The 17,024-nt window shown below is 43.0% G+C and overlaps 1 protein-coding gene across 1 annotated transcript; it reads left to right on the forward strand.

Moving 5' to 3' along the window:
- The first annotated feature begins 368 nt into the window (after positions 1–368).
- Positions 369–16,142, forward strand: LOC137914120 (RAS guanyl-releasing protein 2-like). Its single transcript, XM_068757738.1, has 12 exons — positions 369–455; positions 1,357–1,530; positions 4,035–4,151; positions 4,441–4,722; positions 6,122–6,196; positions 6,746–6,868; positions 7,368–7,483; positions 7,568–7,709; positions 11,221–11,257; positions 13,093–13,251; positions 14,182–14,244; positions 14,820–16,142. Exons 1-11 carry the CDS (start codon positions 369–371, stop codon positions 14,238–14,240), a joined length of 1,371 nt encoding a protein of 456 aa, XP_068613839.1. The 3' UTR covers positions 14,241–14,244; positions 14,820–16,142.
- Positions 16,143–17,024: the final 882 nt, after the last annotated feature.

A 17,024-nucleotide genomic window follows, 5' to 3' on the forward strand; every position in this document is an offset into this window, starting at 1 on the left:
TTTAGGAGCTGGCTTGGAGGAGAACGTCATCCGACTGCTTTAGTTGAACGGAATGTCCCTCCAGAAATAAAGTCTGCATTTATTGAAAAAGTGCTTTCTCTGTTTTGCAGGGCTTGTGATGATATTTTATGGCTGTGAAAAACGATGTAATGCTGTCATCATGATTTTGCCTCGATGCCTAACGCGGCCATAAATCCAGCTCCGGCCTCGGCAGTCAGTGGCTATAAAGTTGATGGTGACGCCACAAGACCAAACCTTACATAAAGAATTCTGCCATTTTTATGTGCCTTCTTGTCCTTCGCAGGCCTTCATATAAGTGGAAGAGACAGGTGACTCAGCGCGTCCCATCAGTGTCCAAAAAGAGGAAGATGTCCCTGTTGTTTGACCACCTTGACTCCTGCGAACTGGCTGAACACTTGACATACCTGGAGTACAAATCCTTCTGCAAGATCCTGGTCAGTTTGACCGCAGCCTTTATTCAACCAGCAGAATTTGTGTATCCTGTTTTGTATTTCAGCTCTTTTTTTTTAAGCTGCAGGGTCATTATAGTTGCTAAGCAATCATGGTTAAATTCAGTTTTACTCACAGTAATTATTGTAGTTGTTTGGAAACTTTTTGCTCCGTGCTATTTTGGGAAGCAAAGGCAATGGATGGTGTTGAGCGGATTTAAATAGTATATTTTAGATGATAGGTAGGCAGCAGCATGGGGGTAGTTTGTCTTGGCTTTGTCTTATTTGCTCTCTTAATATAGATTTAGAACTGGAGAAGCAACAATGACCATAAAGGAACCCACATTAAATAGAAATAGAGTTCCTTAAGCTGGCACTTCTGTACAAGGCGGAATTTTGCTTGTATTCTCAAATTAAAAGATAAGCCATGGATTCATCCACGTGGACAGGTTGTTGTTTTCTTTAGCAATTTATTCAAAAGGATTGATTAATTAGACATTAGAAACATGAGTCATATAGGCATAATAGACATTTAACTCAGATAAATCATTGGAATGCGTTCATCTGAGTCTCAGTTATCCATTAGTATTCTTGCATTAGCATACAACAAGTGAAGTAGTACTTTGTTGGTATACTTGAACTTGCATGTTGCTGTTTTTCTCTATCGATGCCTTTGCTTTGTTTGCCGTCTTTTTCACAAGCTTAAAGTATTGTAAACCCCTCCCCTTTAGGCCAAGATGTGACCAATGAGGGTGCGAGGTGTCCATCGTTCCACCCTCATTATAAGTTTTTGTGATGCTGCCTTACCTTGAAAGCAAATATTTGGAACAACAACAACAACAACAACAGTACATGACTGAATATTAAAATAAACGGAGAATTTTCAAATGCTGCTTTCCTCTTTTAGTTCCAGGACTACCACAGCTTCGTGATGCACGGCTGCACAGTGGATAACCCCATCCTGGAGCGTTTCATCACCCTTTTCAACAGCGTCTCCCAGTGGATCCAGCTCATGGTCCTCAGCAAGCCCACAGCCCCACAGAGAGCCGCTGTCATCTCTCACTTCATCAGGGTGGCACAGGTCAGTCCGCTGGGCCCGTTAAACTGTTTATGTCAAGCTTTTTGAGCCGGGCCTTCTGGGGTCAGGATGCTGTCAGTAGATGAAGGTGAACTAGAGGTTAAACCAACAGAGATGGATGAAAGTGACGGTGGTGCTTCAGTGATTTTCTCTTTCTCTCTCTCTCTTTCACACGTACAGGACACTGAAAAATTCAGTCGGACAGTATCTGATTCTTCTTTTCTTGACTGGGTGCACTGGGCTAAAAGATAAGAAACAAACTCAGCTAAAATGATCCATCCATTTCGAGAAACAAGTAGGGATAGATAGAAAAGTACACAACGTTTTTAAAACATATTATAAATCTCACATTTCCAGAACTTCCCTTGCAGCTATTAGAAGCTGGTTAATTACGAACAGTTTGTAGTGGACTTAGTGCTGGCTCCTAAGGTGATGCGTGCCTTTTGCACATTTGTATCTAATGTTGTCCATTTTGTATTTGAATAAAATCTTTCCAAATGCAACCCAAATCAAGCGTACGTGATAGGATTCTCTGACCACATGCTGCACGATAGAAATGTTCCTTTTTAAAACCATTTACCTCGACTTTTCTATAACCCATGTAATGTCACTTTTTGTTAATTATTTGCCAGATATGAATCCGTGTGATAATTCACCCACTGTGATGTGCAAGAGAGCTTCAGTCACCCACAGAGAACTGAGGAAAACCGTATCTTAATAGCTTTAAATGCTATGTGAACAAAGCCCCTCTTCTTTGTGCATAATTATCAATCGCAAACCCGCTTTTCATCCATCCCTCTGTCGGCCTGCAGAACAATCTTCTGTCACTCATCATTTAATAAGCCGGCTCTCGGCACGCTTCACCACCTCCTCCTGTCTTAATAGCGCAGCACTTCAGCAGGAAGTCAGGGGAGCCCAGCGGCGACTCCTCTGTTTCTGCTATTGATGGGGCCTTTCACAGTGTTTCTGTTAGTCTCACAATATATTAGTGACAACAGATGATTGATGAGTCTGACCCAGCTTGAAAGATCAGCTGCAGAAAGCTTCCTGCTGGAGTCAATTTCTTAATCCTCACTTCCAAATGCTGCCACTTGCACAAACACAAAAGGAGTGATAGTGAAATGGCCGATTTGAAATCGCAATTTTATTTTGGACACATTATAGATAATAAAACATATGGATCATTTTTTTTATACAAGATTTGAAAGGATTTATAAGATTATTGGCAAAATTTGAGAAGCTGAAATGTGCTTCCGTAATGCTACTCAGCAAATGCCTGAATAATAACGTGTTAAAATAAGATCTGTAAAATTGCGAAAAATGCTATCACTCAGATGTTTGCAGTTGTCAAAGCGCTTCATCTGTGCCTTACCTCAGAAAGTCCCACATTCTGAATCACCTTATAAGAAGGCATTGTGGGAAGATGATCGCTGACTCATGAGTCAATGCTGTCCTAGCTTTTTCATATGCCTGCAGTTAAAGCAGTGTGTAGAGCGCTTGAGTGTAAAAACCTTTTTGTTTTGTGTGCCGCTTAGTCTGATCTGTAATTTGAAAGAAACTACAGATGAAAGATAAAGTGTGTAGAAGTCTTTTTTTGGACTGTGTTATTTATACATTTGTGCAGATTCATCATAGACAAATCATCGCTGCTGGGCTTCCCAGTGTTAATCATTTGCCAATCATGTGCCTCGCGTCTTTGGTATTCCGAAATGCAGTCCTTTGCTACATCCATTCAGACGCAGCACCGGAAGGTAGCCTGGATTTGCTTGACATTTCTCAAAGCCCCTCCTCCGGGGGCATGCTGCTTGTGTCCCACTGCGGCTGCCAATGTCGGCCGCGTGTTACAAATGACTCGCGTTCATTAGCCTTCTCGTTGGACGCACAGATTTGTGTTCACATTCCCCTTTCATGCTCATCGAGGAGCTCCTTTCCAGAACATTTCACAATATGTGCCGTGCACACCTGCTTATCCTTTGATAAGAGCGCCGCACCATTGTGATAACAATTGGTTGGCCAGAGACCGATCTCACACACAAACACACACACACACACACCGGTGTTTATTCTTTTCCTAGTGGAAAAACCTGGCATGCTGTCTATAGGCCTCGCTGACGGCAACATGCACATTCATTTTAGCCGAAACCACTTTCCAAACGCTGCTTTGCCAATTGATTCCAAAGGGTGTCTGAGCTGAATTAAACGTTCCCCTCTGGCAGCCCTCCCACACAGCTGCAGCCTCATTGATTTCCAGCGATACACCACGCAGGCTGAAGGGCAGCACGGCGCCGTGGAGAGTGCCATTTGCTCAACTTTGACAGAACATACGTGCATACAGCTTGTTAAAGACGATGCCGAAAAGCTTCATCTTCCGAATCTCCCGGCATCAGATGATGCCGTAAAAATATTTTGTAACCTCTGTCTCTCTCTCGCCCCTCCTAAAATGCCTTTTGGCAGTTTCTTCTTCCTTGCTCACCCTCGCTCCTATTATAATTATTTCCTGTTGACAGAAGCTGCTGCAGTTGCAGAACTTCAACACGCTGATGGCGGTGGTGGGAGGCCTCAGCAACAGCTCTATCTCCCGTCTCAAAGACACCCAGACCCACATCAGCGCCGAGACCAACAAGGTGAGGTAGCCCAGATCGACTAGCAGACAAGATGACACACATTTCTATGGGCACATGGACAAACTTTCCCACATCGCCTGTGTGCGAGCTGCGAACGCCTCCACAATGATTTCTTAAAGTTTTTAGAGGGGTTACGGAGTTATGCAAGTCCATCTGGACTCATACAAATAACTCTCTCTTGAGACAAACATTCCGTTTCCTACCAACTCTCTCATCTCCCCCCTCGTCTGCTTTACCCAGCATACACCCGCGTTTGCATCATCTCCCTGCAACTCTCTCAACGCTGCAGGTTTTTAACAGCCTTGTCGAATTGGTGACATCGTGCGCAAACTACAGTCAGTACCGCAAGCGCTTCACAGAGTGCTCGGGGTTTCGATTCCCCATCCTCGGCGTTCACCTGAAGGACCTCATAGCCGTCCACGTGGCGCTGCCAGACTGGGCTGACAAAGAGAAGACACGGGTCAACCTGGCCAAGACACAGCAGCTGTACGCCATCCTGCAAGAGCTGGCGCAGATCCAGAACACACCTCCAAACACTGACGCCAACACAGACCTACTCAACCTGCTGACGGTGAGTTCAAAGCCGGATGTTCAGTTCCAGGTTTACATATTAGACATGCATTAGTTTCTCATGAAGTCAATCTTTATCCGGTCGACCGTCAAATATCTCAGGATGATATTTAGTTGGTTAATCGGCTATTGGCTTTTTTTCCCCCCTGATCCAATATACCTGTATTTTACCATTCTTTTACATTTGTGGATACTACATACTTCATCCTAATAATTATTAGCCATGCAGTACAAAGTACGTATCATTTTAAAAGCAGTATTGAAGTAGTGCCACTGTTATTTGATCGTCTCGTTGTCCGACAAGCTACACATGACATCTTTACACAGACTTTAAATTATATGCAAGCCTCACCCTGCTTTGTGCTACACAGATGTGGCCAGAGCATTCTGTGGCAGAATCACAGGATGATTCTCCATCCATTATGTGAGATTACAGAGGTAGTTCCATTTTAGCATTGCATCCACCTGCATTGAGGGGGGACGGGTTAGGGTTTCTTGGATTTGAGAAGGGGAGCTTTCTGCATGTATGCAATCCCAAGAGATCAACATCTCTATCCGCTGGCAGGTGTTTTTGCAGTCTCTTTTTCTTTCTTTCTTTGAAAATTAACGAAAAAACATGTTCATTTTTGTGGGGGGGTTTCACGTGAGGGGACCCAGAGGTGTTTGCTGGGTAGCCAATTATCTTCGAGCCGGAGACTCGCTTGGCTCACAGCGAAGAGATGGAAAATGCATTCTCCAAATAATGAAGCTGTCTCCTCAGATACAAAAGGTCAACCACACACAGTTATAAACCTGCCCTCTGAATCATATTCATCAGCCTACCAAATGAAGGAGATGCTATTGTATCAGCTCAAACGTGAGGAAAAAGTAATTGACCCTCATCAGAGGGCCAAAGAAGAAGAGCATCCCTTTGTTTTTTGCTTTCTACACTCACAGTTCAATAAAACCGAGGAAACCAGATTACAGCTGAATGTAATGATGCCAGATGCCAATTACATGTGGGCATATGTTAACTGGAGCAGAGGATCCTGTTGCCATTGTGGCTGCATTAACATAAAAGATACTGTAATTAAGATGTAACGTGAGAAAGACGAATGATCTAATGACTTCAAAGAAACTCTAAAGACGCTGGTTTAGCGCAGTTTAACAACCTAAACATATTTTGTCGCAAACATTTGCCAGCTGCCTCAGGGAAGGTACACAACAGCCTTATTTGGTCACGTTGAGCCTCACATTTGCAGCCGGACTCTTCCTCTAAATGTTTTTTTGCCTAAAGGGAGGCAGGAATGAATGGTATTTGTGGCAGAGATGAATGTCGGGAAAGACATTAGTCTCTGATCGAACCCTGTTGGTTGCTAAATAAAGGTCAAATCAGGCAAAACGCTCCCTTTTCTGTGCAGGTTTCTCTGGACCAGTACCACACAGAGGAGGAGATCTATCAGATGTCTCTACAGAGGGAGCCTCGCAAGCCAGCAGTGAGCAGCACAGTTATTTTACTCTCTGGGTTCAGTCGGGGCCTCTTCTCAAATATCCCGTTTTGGCAGTGATGTCTTCCTGTGATGGATGGTCCAGGGGTTTCACAACACCCTGTTTCATGAGGCTGCCAGCCCTTAGCTGTCTGGATGGACAACAACTCTGAATTTCACCATCATGTTTTCAACTCAATTTCATCATCAGTGAATTGAATTTTGTTGGAAATAATTTATCCCCAACTTTGCTGGTATAGTTTATAAATAATGACGGAGATAATGTTTCCAGTGTCCTATAATGCAGTGGTCCCCAACATTTTTCCTGCCTGGATGTTGGTACGCCTCCACACAGAGTGCTGTGTTCAATAGTGTCATAAATGCATGTTGGAAATGTCTGTTTTCTTTTTCCCGTGACATTTTGATCCACTGCTGAGACCTTGCTGCTCAGAACAGCTGCTACATTACATTTCTCTGTCTTTTCTTCTAAACTTGACTGTTCCTGCTTGTCTGGTTTGATATTGATCGTGCCCGTCTTTGGTTTCTCCTGTGCTGTAGCAGAACTCCAGTCCCGCTCCAGCACCTGACCCCAAGCCCACTATGATCGATGAGTGGGCCGTGTCGGTTAAGCCCAACGCTGATCCAACGATCATCAAGAAACACATCGAGAAAATGGTGGAGGTGAGTCTCAGCGCCGACACACATTATTTGTTATTGTGACATGATGGCCGCAGCACCAGTGCTAGTTGCTAATGGCTAAAGATATGTAATCTTACAGCATAATTACCAATGCACGGAAAGCCAGTCAAACATCTACATAAAAAATGCACTCTTGCTCAGTTCTTATTGATTTGGTGATGAAGCATTACTTTTTATCGAATCTGTTATATTAATTAATTAATTTTGTTATATTCTATTTCATCACAGATAAACATGCCAGTCATTTAATGTCGATAAACACTGTGGAGCAGTCAGACTAAATCAAAGCATATCTTATTTATATTTACCCAAGCCTAAGTGGCTTTGTCATTTGCAGAATGCATAAAGATCGCTCTGCATGAAGTATTGGCAGAACCTGATAAAGGCATACATTTCAATAAAAACAACAACATATACACAGAAAACACCATAAATTGTAGACAGCAAAGCCCACTCTTTATAATAATGCCTCTGTTCACAGTCGGTTTTCAAGAACTTTGACACGGACGGCGACGGCCACATCTCCAGGGATGAATTTGAAGCAATCAGAAACAACTTCCCTTACCTCAGCAAGTTTGGGGAACTGGACAAGAACCAGTAAGCATTTTACAGATTTATTCATGGCTGTAAGAAGCTTTGGACCCAATCTGAGTCACCTCTCCCTCTCCCTCTCCCTCGCAGAGACGGGAAGATCAGCAGAGAGGAGATGATCGACTACTTCATGAAAGCCAGCTCTCTGCTGAACTGCAAGATGGGTTTCATCCACACTTTCACCGAGACCACATATGTCAAACCCACGTTCTGTGAGCACTGTGCTGGATTTGTGAGTGAAACACCTATTTCATTCTCCCGATCAATTCAAGATGATGGATTATTTATGACGCCATTGTAGCACCAGTAGATCTTAAAATGACCCAAATCAATACGCGGCCCTGTTATAGATCATTTTAACTGCAGAATCAACTGCTTGATTTAGGTGAAGTATTGATGTGCATTGATTTCCTCACTGACCTAATCAACGGCATGTGACACATTGATAAAAAAGGTCAAAGGTCAGTTGTGCTCACCTTGCCGTTATGCATCCTTGTAGCCTTACAGACAATGTGTACTTCATCGTGTGTCAAGATAGACCAATTCTTTCTGGGTAGACAAGAAAATGCCAATTAGTTTGAGCTATAGCAACACACCGCTGAAGTTGCACTCTGGGAAATATCGGGCGGAAAGTAATTGGGCGAGTTTATAACTCTCTTCGGTGGCAGCGCTAACTTCCTGTTTGTCATACGGCCCTTGACATTCTCCAAAGCCCACGGCGAGTCAGTGAGTCAGGAGTTCACTTTAACCGGAACATAAGGAATTACTCAAATATATATATATATATATATATATATATAAATCCTACATGACCTTGCAGAAACACAAACTTTAACATCCTCCAGGGGAAGCTCTGTCATTTTCCAACCATCACGAGGGGAAACTCAGAGTCTTCTTCCTCTGAATGCGTGTGCGGCAGAGGTAGATACACGCGCCACTTCCTGCTCTGCTTTGTGCTCTCTGCTTCCTCTTGGCTCCTGTGCAAAAAAAACAATATTTACCTACAGCTCATTTATTTTCAACACTCGTCTCGAACAGTCACTCAGACCTCTCGTCTGGATGCTCACAATATTGTGTTGGGCGAGTCGAGTCGTATTTGGCTTGAGTCTCCAATTAATAGCGCACAGAGGAGTTTCACTAAATGCACCAAGCGAGAAGAAGCATTGTTTGCATCTCAGGAGAGTTACAGCTCGTTTCTAGCTGAAGGCTTGGAGTGCTTTATGTGAGGTACGGCAGATGGTCTCTGGGGTTTTCACAGTTTAGCTTCATAGTGTCATAATAAGAGAATAAGAAGAGGCAGTGTCTTGTTTTTCTCTGAGTCCTCCCAGACTTAACTATCTAACATTGGCTTTAATAGGGGAAATGTTAACATTGCTGAGATTTGTTTTTTGCATGGCTTCCATATAATACAAGAAGAAACCGGTTTCAAAACTTTGATTCCAACAGAATAATTAACAAACTGCAAAGTGTGTGCTTTCCTGGGTTGTGTGAACTTGTTTGTTATTTATTCATCACTACTGCCGGCTGTAATTTAAATTGCCCCTCGGGGATAATAATGTTAACTATGACGATATGAAAAATACTGCATTGCCACAGTGAAACTGGGGGTTGCCTCCAAGTTTACTTTTAAATTCGCATCAACAGAAGGTGGCAGCTGAAGGCCAAAATTATTACTGATGCAAACAGTGCATGGAGTCTATTCTTAAAGCAGGACTGAATGATGGAATTTGCTTTTGCTGTTGTGTAGCAAAATTGAATGTTTTTAATAAAGCAAAAACTATTTAAAACCAAAAAAATGGCCTGTTAGAGTAAAGATACATTCAGTATTACCTGAATGTACCTTCCTTAATTAAGCGCTAATTACACATTTGCTGCCTGCAGATGCCATTTATAATGTATGAACCCAATACAGTATGTCGCCTCAGGTTTCACGCTTAGTCACACTCAACCTGCTGATCCAATCCAGTGAGTACAAGCGGAGCTCTCTCGCAGTGCTTCATCAAACACGTAACCTCTGGAACCAAGAGCGTATTTCTATCAACATTCCAATTTGATCATCATCTTAACATTAAAGTCTCACTTTAGCCTGTCAAACTGATTCCAGCGCCTTTCGTTTGCTTTTGAATGCGTTGCGTTTTTTTATTCTAGCGAGGCACCAAAGGTCAGCCAGTGTAGGCAGAACTGTGACGTCAGTCCTGTTTAGATCCTCTAAGCGGCGACTGACTTCTCTTTGTTGTGTGTCTTTGTGTGTACACGTGCATCTGCGAGTGTGTGTTTCCCTGCATGCATTTAGATGTGTGTGTGCGTGCGTGTGTGTGTGTGTGCAAAGAGGTCAGGGTACTTTGCGGCTCCTCAGATGTGCCAGTGCGGTGTGTGATCTCCGGCTTGGCTCTTTCATGTCATTGCCCCCCCCCCCCTGCTGTCTGTGCACTCCCCATGTCCTTCTTGATCTCGGCCCCCATTCACCCCTTCCGTCCCCCTTTCCTTCCATCTGTCTCTCTTTAACTTACCTCGTTCCATTGTGCCTCTTTCTACAGGAGATTCTTTGCCTTCCTTCCCTGAGCATCAGTGATGGATGCAAAGACGTCTCCCGTGTGGAGGTTTTAACATCAATCGCATTTAGGTTTAAACGCCATTGTATCCGATTTGTATGGGACATTTAAACATATAGTCTTGATGATCCTGGAAAAAAGGTTTGTAGATAAATAAATTCAAATAAACTATAATGCTCCTCAGTGATGCATTCAAAGACGGCGTGATATTGGTGCTGATGTTTATTGATTCTATAAAAGAAGCCTGCTAACTATCCTGGCCAGCTAAAACTGGAGTGTGAGGAAGCCCGAGGATCTCTGCAATTATCTGCAACCACACAATGACCATGTTGTGAGCAATGATGGCTTCTCTGTAGGTTGATTATAAGGCTGTAATAAAATGACTGTAAAATAATGGCTGTTAGAGAAATAGGAACTTAATCTAACATTTTATAGCAGGCCTAATGGTTGGAAATTATGCAAACTATATGTCATTTGTCGACTTAGCTGTGCAAAACCACCACAGTCCTTGAAGCGCGTCTGTCAAAATTGATCACAGCAGCTGCGTTGAGGAAATCTGACCTTGGTTTTGAACACTCAGCGCAAATGAAACACAACAAGACCATTAAGGAAAGACAGTCAACGACATCAGCAGAAATCTATGACATTAAATGGAGATTTGACAATATTAAAGTTACAGAAAGGGGTGAAAAATCTTTGCAAGTGACAGTCTGAAAAGGCGGAGCTTCGTATGTGGAGGGAAAGTGCAACATGACAGCATGACTCGTTTTGTATGTGTAAGATTTCTCACAATGTTCATAAAACATCTTTTAACATTATTATTAATATTGCTCTAAACTGAATAACTGTACGAAGGATGTTAGGATATAATGACCTTTGACATGAAAGAGCAAAATCCTGATATGTTTTGGGGACATGTATGCTAATACAATGGTTGTGTAGATATTGTGATGAACTAATTTGACATAATGATAAAACCCTAAAGAGTTTAATTAAATGTCTTGTGGCTGGCTACTGGTGAAAAAATAAAGTGGTGCAATTAAATCATAAAGTAGTGGACATCCACTCCCCCCCCCCCGACCCCCCGAGGATTTCCTGCATCCCTGTAATGATTTGACATGTCCTCATGCCTGAATGGAAACGGCAACACGTCCCAATTAACGCCCTTTTAATTCGCTGTCTCCTTCACAGATATGGGGCTTCTACAAGCAAGGCTACAAGTGTAAAGGTAGGAGAGCTATTCATTTAGCGTTGCTCTGTGTCTGCTGCCAAGATGCAGCGAGCGTGTTCTAATTTACCTTAAGTCCCCCCCCCCCCGCCCCCCCAACACACACACACACACTCTACATAATGATTCTGTAGCCAACACATCACACTGATAATGGATATCCACTCACAAAGCTAACGGCTACACACCTCCCATAACTAACACCCAGAGCTTTAAACTGATGCCACGTCTAAAAGATCAAGAAGTGAGCCTGACCTTAGATCCCACCACTGCTTTATAGAGCGCTCGCCCGCCTCTGTGCCGAAGCCCTTCAATCCGCTATTTGTTGCACAAGTGCTCTAATCAAAAGAATCTCTTTGTTCCTTTATTGAAAAAAAAAAAAAACCCAAGCATATAATTGCCAACCGTTTGCTGCTTCCTCTCCGGTTTAGGCTAAACTCACATCAGTCTATTGCATCGTTTGAACGTTAACAACAGACATTTGATTTGCTTCTGGAATAATTCATGATCTTGGAAGCTTTTTACAGTCTGTTGCTACACTGGCACTGGGAAACCAAGCGTTTAGTTTGAACTTCCTGTTCTGTCACCGCCTGATAACCCTTATTCTAATTTTCAGCTGCTTGGATGGTGACAAATATGCCCACACGATTGTTGCTATTGAGACAAAAGGAGTGGAAAAAGTGGGGAAGATGCACACATTCACACCCCCAGGCAATATCATCTCCCACCCCCCTTCCCTCTGTGGAGGAGTGCATGCCCCCAAATCTGAGTCAGACTGGGACAGGACGAGTGTTCTGGCTGGTTCCAGAGCCCACGGGAAGTCGATGAGGGAGTCCCACAGCCATTCATCCCCATTACCATTGTTGGGCTGTGGAGGTAGAGGGAGCTTCCCCGACATAATTGAAATTAATCTCTCTCTGCCATACAGAAGTGTTTGCATATGTGCGTGTGTGTGTGTGTGTGCAGCTGGTTGTGTGTGCTACAGTGGTTCAGATATTGGGACTTAAGTATGAGAGGCACCCCAGTGAATGTGTGTGTTGTTGCAGTGCCAGTTCTCCAGTCATGACTGTACGGTATCGGAGCAGGTCTGCACCTCAAGAGACAATGGCCACCGTGTGAATGCGGCCTATTTGTGAAAGCTTTGACTCGGTTGTCAAACACTCCTTCCTCTATAAAATGCTACACTGTTCCTTTAAACCTTATTGTCGACCTTTAGGCCTGGTTTTCTGGGTGGGATGCATGGAAAAGAATCCTTAGCTGCATTTGAGGAAACTGTGCTGGAGGTTTTATTTTGTGCGTGATAATTTTAGATTCCGGTTCTGTGACTCACATGTTTCTGTGCTGCCTTGCCCGGGAAACCGTCACTCCTCTCCCCCCCCCAGACTCCCACTGGCTTACAGAGTTGATGTCAGGCTCACTTGGCCTCGCCGTGGGTGTGCGTCGGTGTTCTTGTGTCTGCATGGCATGCAGCAGTTCTCTCCCAGCTTTTCAGTTTGCCCCGATGTTTCTGTTTGCACCCGTCCCTTTGTCTGACCCTGTCCCCCCGTCTCTCCAATCCGATGCCCCCCCCCCCCCCCCCCCCCCCCAGAATCCCACTGGCTTACAGAGTTGATGTCAGGCTCACTTGGCCTCGCCGTGGGTGTGCGTCGGTGTTCTTGTGTCCGCATGGCATGCAGCAGTTCTCTCCCAGCTTTTCAGTTTGCCCCGATGTTTCTGTTTGCACCCGTCCCTTTGTCTGACCCTGTCCCCCCCTCTCTCCAATCCGATGCCCCCCCCCCCCCCCCGTCACCTTTCCTCACCACCCACCTTCTCCTCCATGAACAATCCGCCAACAGCCTGCGGGGTGAACTGCCACAAGGCCTGCCGAAGCCGCCTGGCCGTTGAGTGCCGGAAGAGGACCAAGAGCATCAGCCACGAGACACCGCCCCTCCTCCAGGCCAGGTCCTACAGCTTTCCTCCACCTGCCAATGCCCCACCCAGCCTGCAGAACACAGGTGAGCGGTACAGTGGGAGTTAAATCAGCAGAGCATTGAAGACTCCATCAGTGTTTGTCAGTGTACTCAACTTATTTAATCACTTATAAGACCTATTATCCATCTTAATTTACATTGTTAGGCTATTCCATCCTTATTTTATGCATCTTTCTCTCATGTTTACTAATATTAGCACGTTAACATAAATCATCCATCCCCGTTTTTTTTATATTCATTATGTTTCTTTTTATATTAAGTGCTTATATTTTTTTGTAACGCACTTCGAGGTGCATTTTTTACTATAAAGATTGCATAAAAATAAATGAACTTGCATTGGATATATTTTCATAACTGTGAAGCATTGCTCCCTTTGTTGTTACTTATTCCAAGCCGGGCCCAAATTTATTTCAAATTGCTGCAATTTAAACCACAATCATAAAATCACTCAGCGTGTTTGTTGAAACTGTCATGTTTTATATGCTGTTTGTGCTTGTTGTATTGTGTCTGATGTAAATTTAGAATTTATATGTGTTGCTAAGACCAATATAATCTTGCCTTTTAACGATGACTTGATGGACAAGCAGCATTAAATCCTTCGGCTTGCAGCTCATAATTAAGTAAACCAACATGAAAAACATCCAAACCGCCCAAAAATGTGCAGAAAACAACGGATAAGCTTCGGTGAGTTTTCATCAACATGTTTTCAGCATTTCAACACGTCCACTTCTTCAAGGGTCCCTTTGTCTTCTCTTTAACATATGGGCTGCTGACATTTGGATACATCCCCAAACAGTGGAGTCTAAAATGTAATGGAACCATAACTGGCTCACCACAGGGAGGGCAGTGACTCATTGTTGATCTATTTGATCAATGGGCTGGAGAGACCGAGGCCAAACATCTCCTGGGCTTTACGGTGGAATGTTTCTTTACCGTAACAATCTCTGTTTGCAGTAATTGCTGAGGAAGACATAGAGACGGTGGAGGAAGGAGTGTTTGATGTCCACCTATAACCAGGTATCACCACAGCATTCAGTTCATTCCTGTCAATGTCATTTGTTGGTGTCCCTACCCAGGCTGGGAATGAGTCCATATGTCCTATAGAGGAGGTTCTGTGTTTATATTGTCATATCCCGACTGTCACAGACAGGAGGGATATATAATTCTTACCAAATAAGATCATTCAATAAAATGCAGTAAGAGGACATAAGCCACAAAATGAAAACGAATTTTGTGTAGGAGAAATTAAATGTCCTATCATGTCGATCTGTCAGGTTAAACACTGACGCAATAATTAGGATGTGAAGATGCTGCTTCTTTAGTTGACCTGCTGAACAACAGAAAAGGAGACTGGATGTGGCAAAAGAAAACAAGTGTCTTTACTGATTAAAACACTTAGCAGCTAAACCTGTAAGATTGAAATGAATTAATACTTTAGTTTGTAATATCAGTAAATTATGCATTCTCTAAACTATTTATTCCAGCACAAACCAAGTGACAGTTAATGTGATGCTTTCTGCAGCCTCTGGAAGTTTGGCATTTTGACCTTTTTCTTAATGTAATGTCATTCTATTTTTTAAAAACATTTTTAGAATCCATCCTACGGTTGGTGTGCGAGAGACCAAATCAGCAAACAGTCAGGATCCAGACGCACAGCATCTACAATATGAGTTTTCCAGCCCTCAACACTGAGAAGAAATTGCACTGAACACAAGCCAGGACGACAGTATGCTGCCACACGGTGGACGCACTCTGCAACTGCAGCTTCACTCCAGCTAACTCACATGAATGTGACGACCGATGTGAATGGAATGTATTTGTATGACTTATGTGTAAAACCTCTTCATTCTGATTCTTTGGCGGCCAAAAGTGTTACTGTAAAACCTAATATACACACACATATATATAAAAAAATCCACAAAATTGTATTTTCTTGTTGCTGCAAATTGGAATGGCTGTTTCCTGATTTTCTTTAAAAATATAAAAGAGGTGCTGTTTAAAGCCAAGAATGTAATTCTGTAACTCAGACTAAGCTACGGCCTCCTTGATTGTTTATCATCTCGTTTGCAAGTAAATTTGCGTCAATAATAATAGGATGAATTTTGATGTCAGCGTAAATATTGTTTGATTTGTGGAGCTCACGTGAAGCTTGATGACAAAAACATAAAAAAAAAAAAGTAGAAAATCTTAAATGACTTAAGGGCGACCTTTAAACATATCGATTTCGAGTGTCAGTAATTACCCGTAGGTGTTGCTGTTGTGTTTGTTCGAGTACGGTCTTGTCCCAGTGCTGCAGTACAGTACATGTAGCACAAACAGAGTCTCAAATGAAGAACTCGTCTTCAAAAACATGCTGACAGCAGAGAGCAGGAAAACGGTTAACTTCCTGCTGATTCTCCTATCAATTTTCAAATGGGTTTCGGGCTTCTGAGACTGTCAGCAAAAAGAAAATAATCAAATATAAATAACCCCCCCCATAAAAAAAAAGGAGTAATGAGGCCTTTCATTTGACAGTTGCATTTCCCTGAGAAAATGTTTTGATGAAAGCTACATTTTGCTGTCTTCACCCTGCATGCTTCTCCCTTCTTCAGACAGACATTTATTTTTTAAATGTAGCACGCTGACTTGTATCACTTAGCAAACATGAAGTCTTTGAAAGCTGAGACTGAAGAAAATGTTTCTGTTTCTTTGTGCCTGCGGAGAGATAAATTCAGACTTCAAGTGCCGTATTGTGAACTGCTGGCTCATCATCGAACGAGACTTCTCACATTGCTGGCATTTATTTTCTGTATAAATGGCTAAATAGCTGCCGGTCCTTCGGTGTCACTCCTCGCCTGCATGATGAAGGATGTTTGTTGTCATGCTGGGAATGAAGTGATTTCTTGTTGACTATTCCTTTGTATTAAAGGCAGCAGGATTCATCCAACGCGTTTTTCTGGCTGAGGATGTCTGCAAAGAAGGAAAAAAAAAGGTTAGGTCATTTCTTATGAAATGTGAATCTGAGAGGTTTCCACACAGACTTTCACCAAAAAACACTTTCAGCTTTTAGCAGCTGCTTTGATCTAAAAATACAGTAATTTATACGTCGCCTGAATTTCAAGCTGGAAATGTGTGTTTTCTGTCTTTTTAACCAGAAAATTTAATGCTTAAGAATTACTGCATGAGTCGGGACAACTTTGCAAATATTAGGCTATTAAATCTCAGCTCAAAATACACCTGTCGGATCACATTCAAAGCTAATTTGTTCTGTTCCTGAAAAGCAGACAAGGTTCAAATAACATTTGCACAAGCCTGACTGCGTCTCTGCCTTGAAAGCATGATTTAAATAGGTCATATAACAACTGAGAGACAGGTCGGCTGATTAGGACTCCATGGAATCAGAGCCCATCGCTCATTGTAAAATGTTGTCGAGACTTCTCCAGCCTTTCCATGACACCGCATCACCTCCCGAAACAAAGTGGTGATCTTTAAATCAAATGTCAATTTGCAGCTGCACCATCCTTCATGTGACCATGCACGACCCAGTGTCCTCTCATAACCAGCGCTGAACGAGGGCCTGCTCTTCCACCAGAGCCATGCTTCTTTCAGTGTGCGTGATCTCCACTGCAGCATTGAATGACTTCTTTTTGTTGACTGATTGACATCCTCCATTCAGCTATAGAAAATAGAAAAGCCCTCAGTGTCACTCGCCCAGGCAGCCGGCAATATCGATCTGAAAAGTCTGAAAAGAGGGAAATTGAATAGCGCCACATCTAATTATGTAGTAATGAAGGCAGGAGGGAAATAACCTCTTTGTC

The sequence above is a fragment of the Brachionichthys hirsutus genome, unplaced genomic scaffold (genome assembly GCF_040956055.1).
Source record: "Brachionichthys hirsutus isolate HB-005 unplaced genomic scaffold, CSIRO-AGI_Bhir_v1 contig_742, whole genome shotgun sequence".
NCBI classification, from domain to species: domain Eukaryota; kingdom Metazoa; phylum Chordata; class Actinopteri; order Lophiiformes; family Brachionichthyidae; genus Brachionichthys; species Brachionichthys hirsutus.

What these genes read in the sequence shown, in the direction of transcription:
- LOC137914120 (XM_068757738.1), top strand. Translation starts at nt 369, where the DNA reads ATGTCCCTGTTGTTTGACCACCTTGACTCCTGCGAACTGGCTGAACAC. An exon ending in ACTTCATCAGGGTGGCACAG is followed by an intron (nt 1,531 to 4,034) that starts GTCAGTCCGCTG and finishes TCCTGTTGACAG; the next exon opens with AAGCTGCTGCAGTTGCAGAA. An exon ending in ACCTACTCAACCTGCTGACG is followed by an intron (nt 4,723 to 6,121) that starts GTGAGTTCAAAG and finishes TTTTCTGTGCAG; the next exon opens with GTTTCTCTGGACCAGTACCA.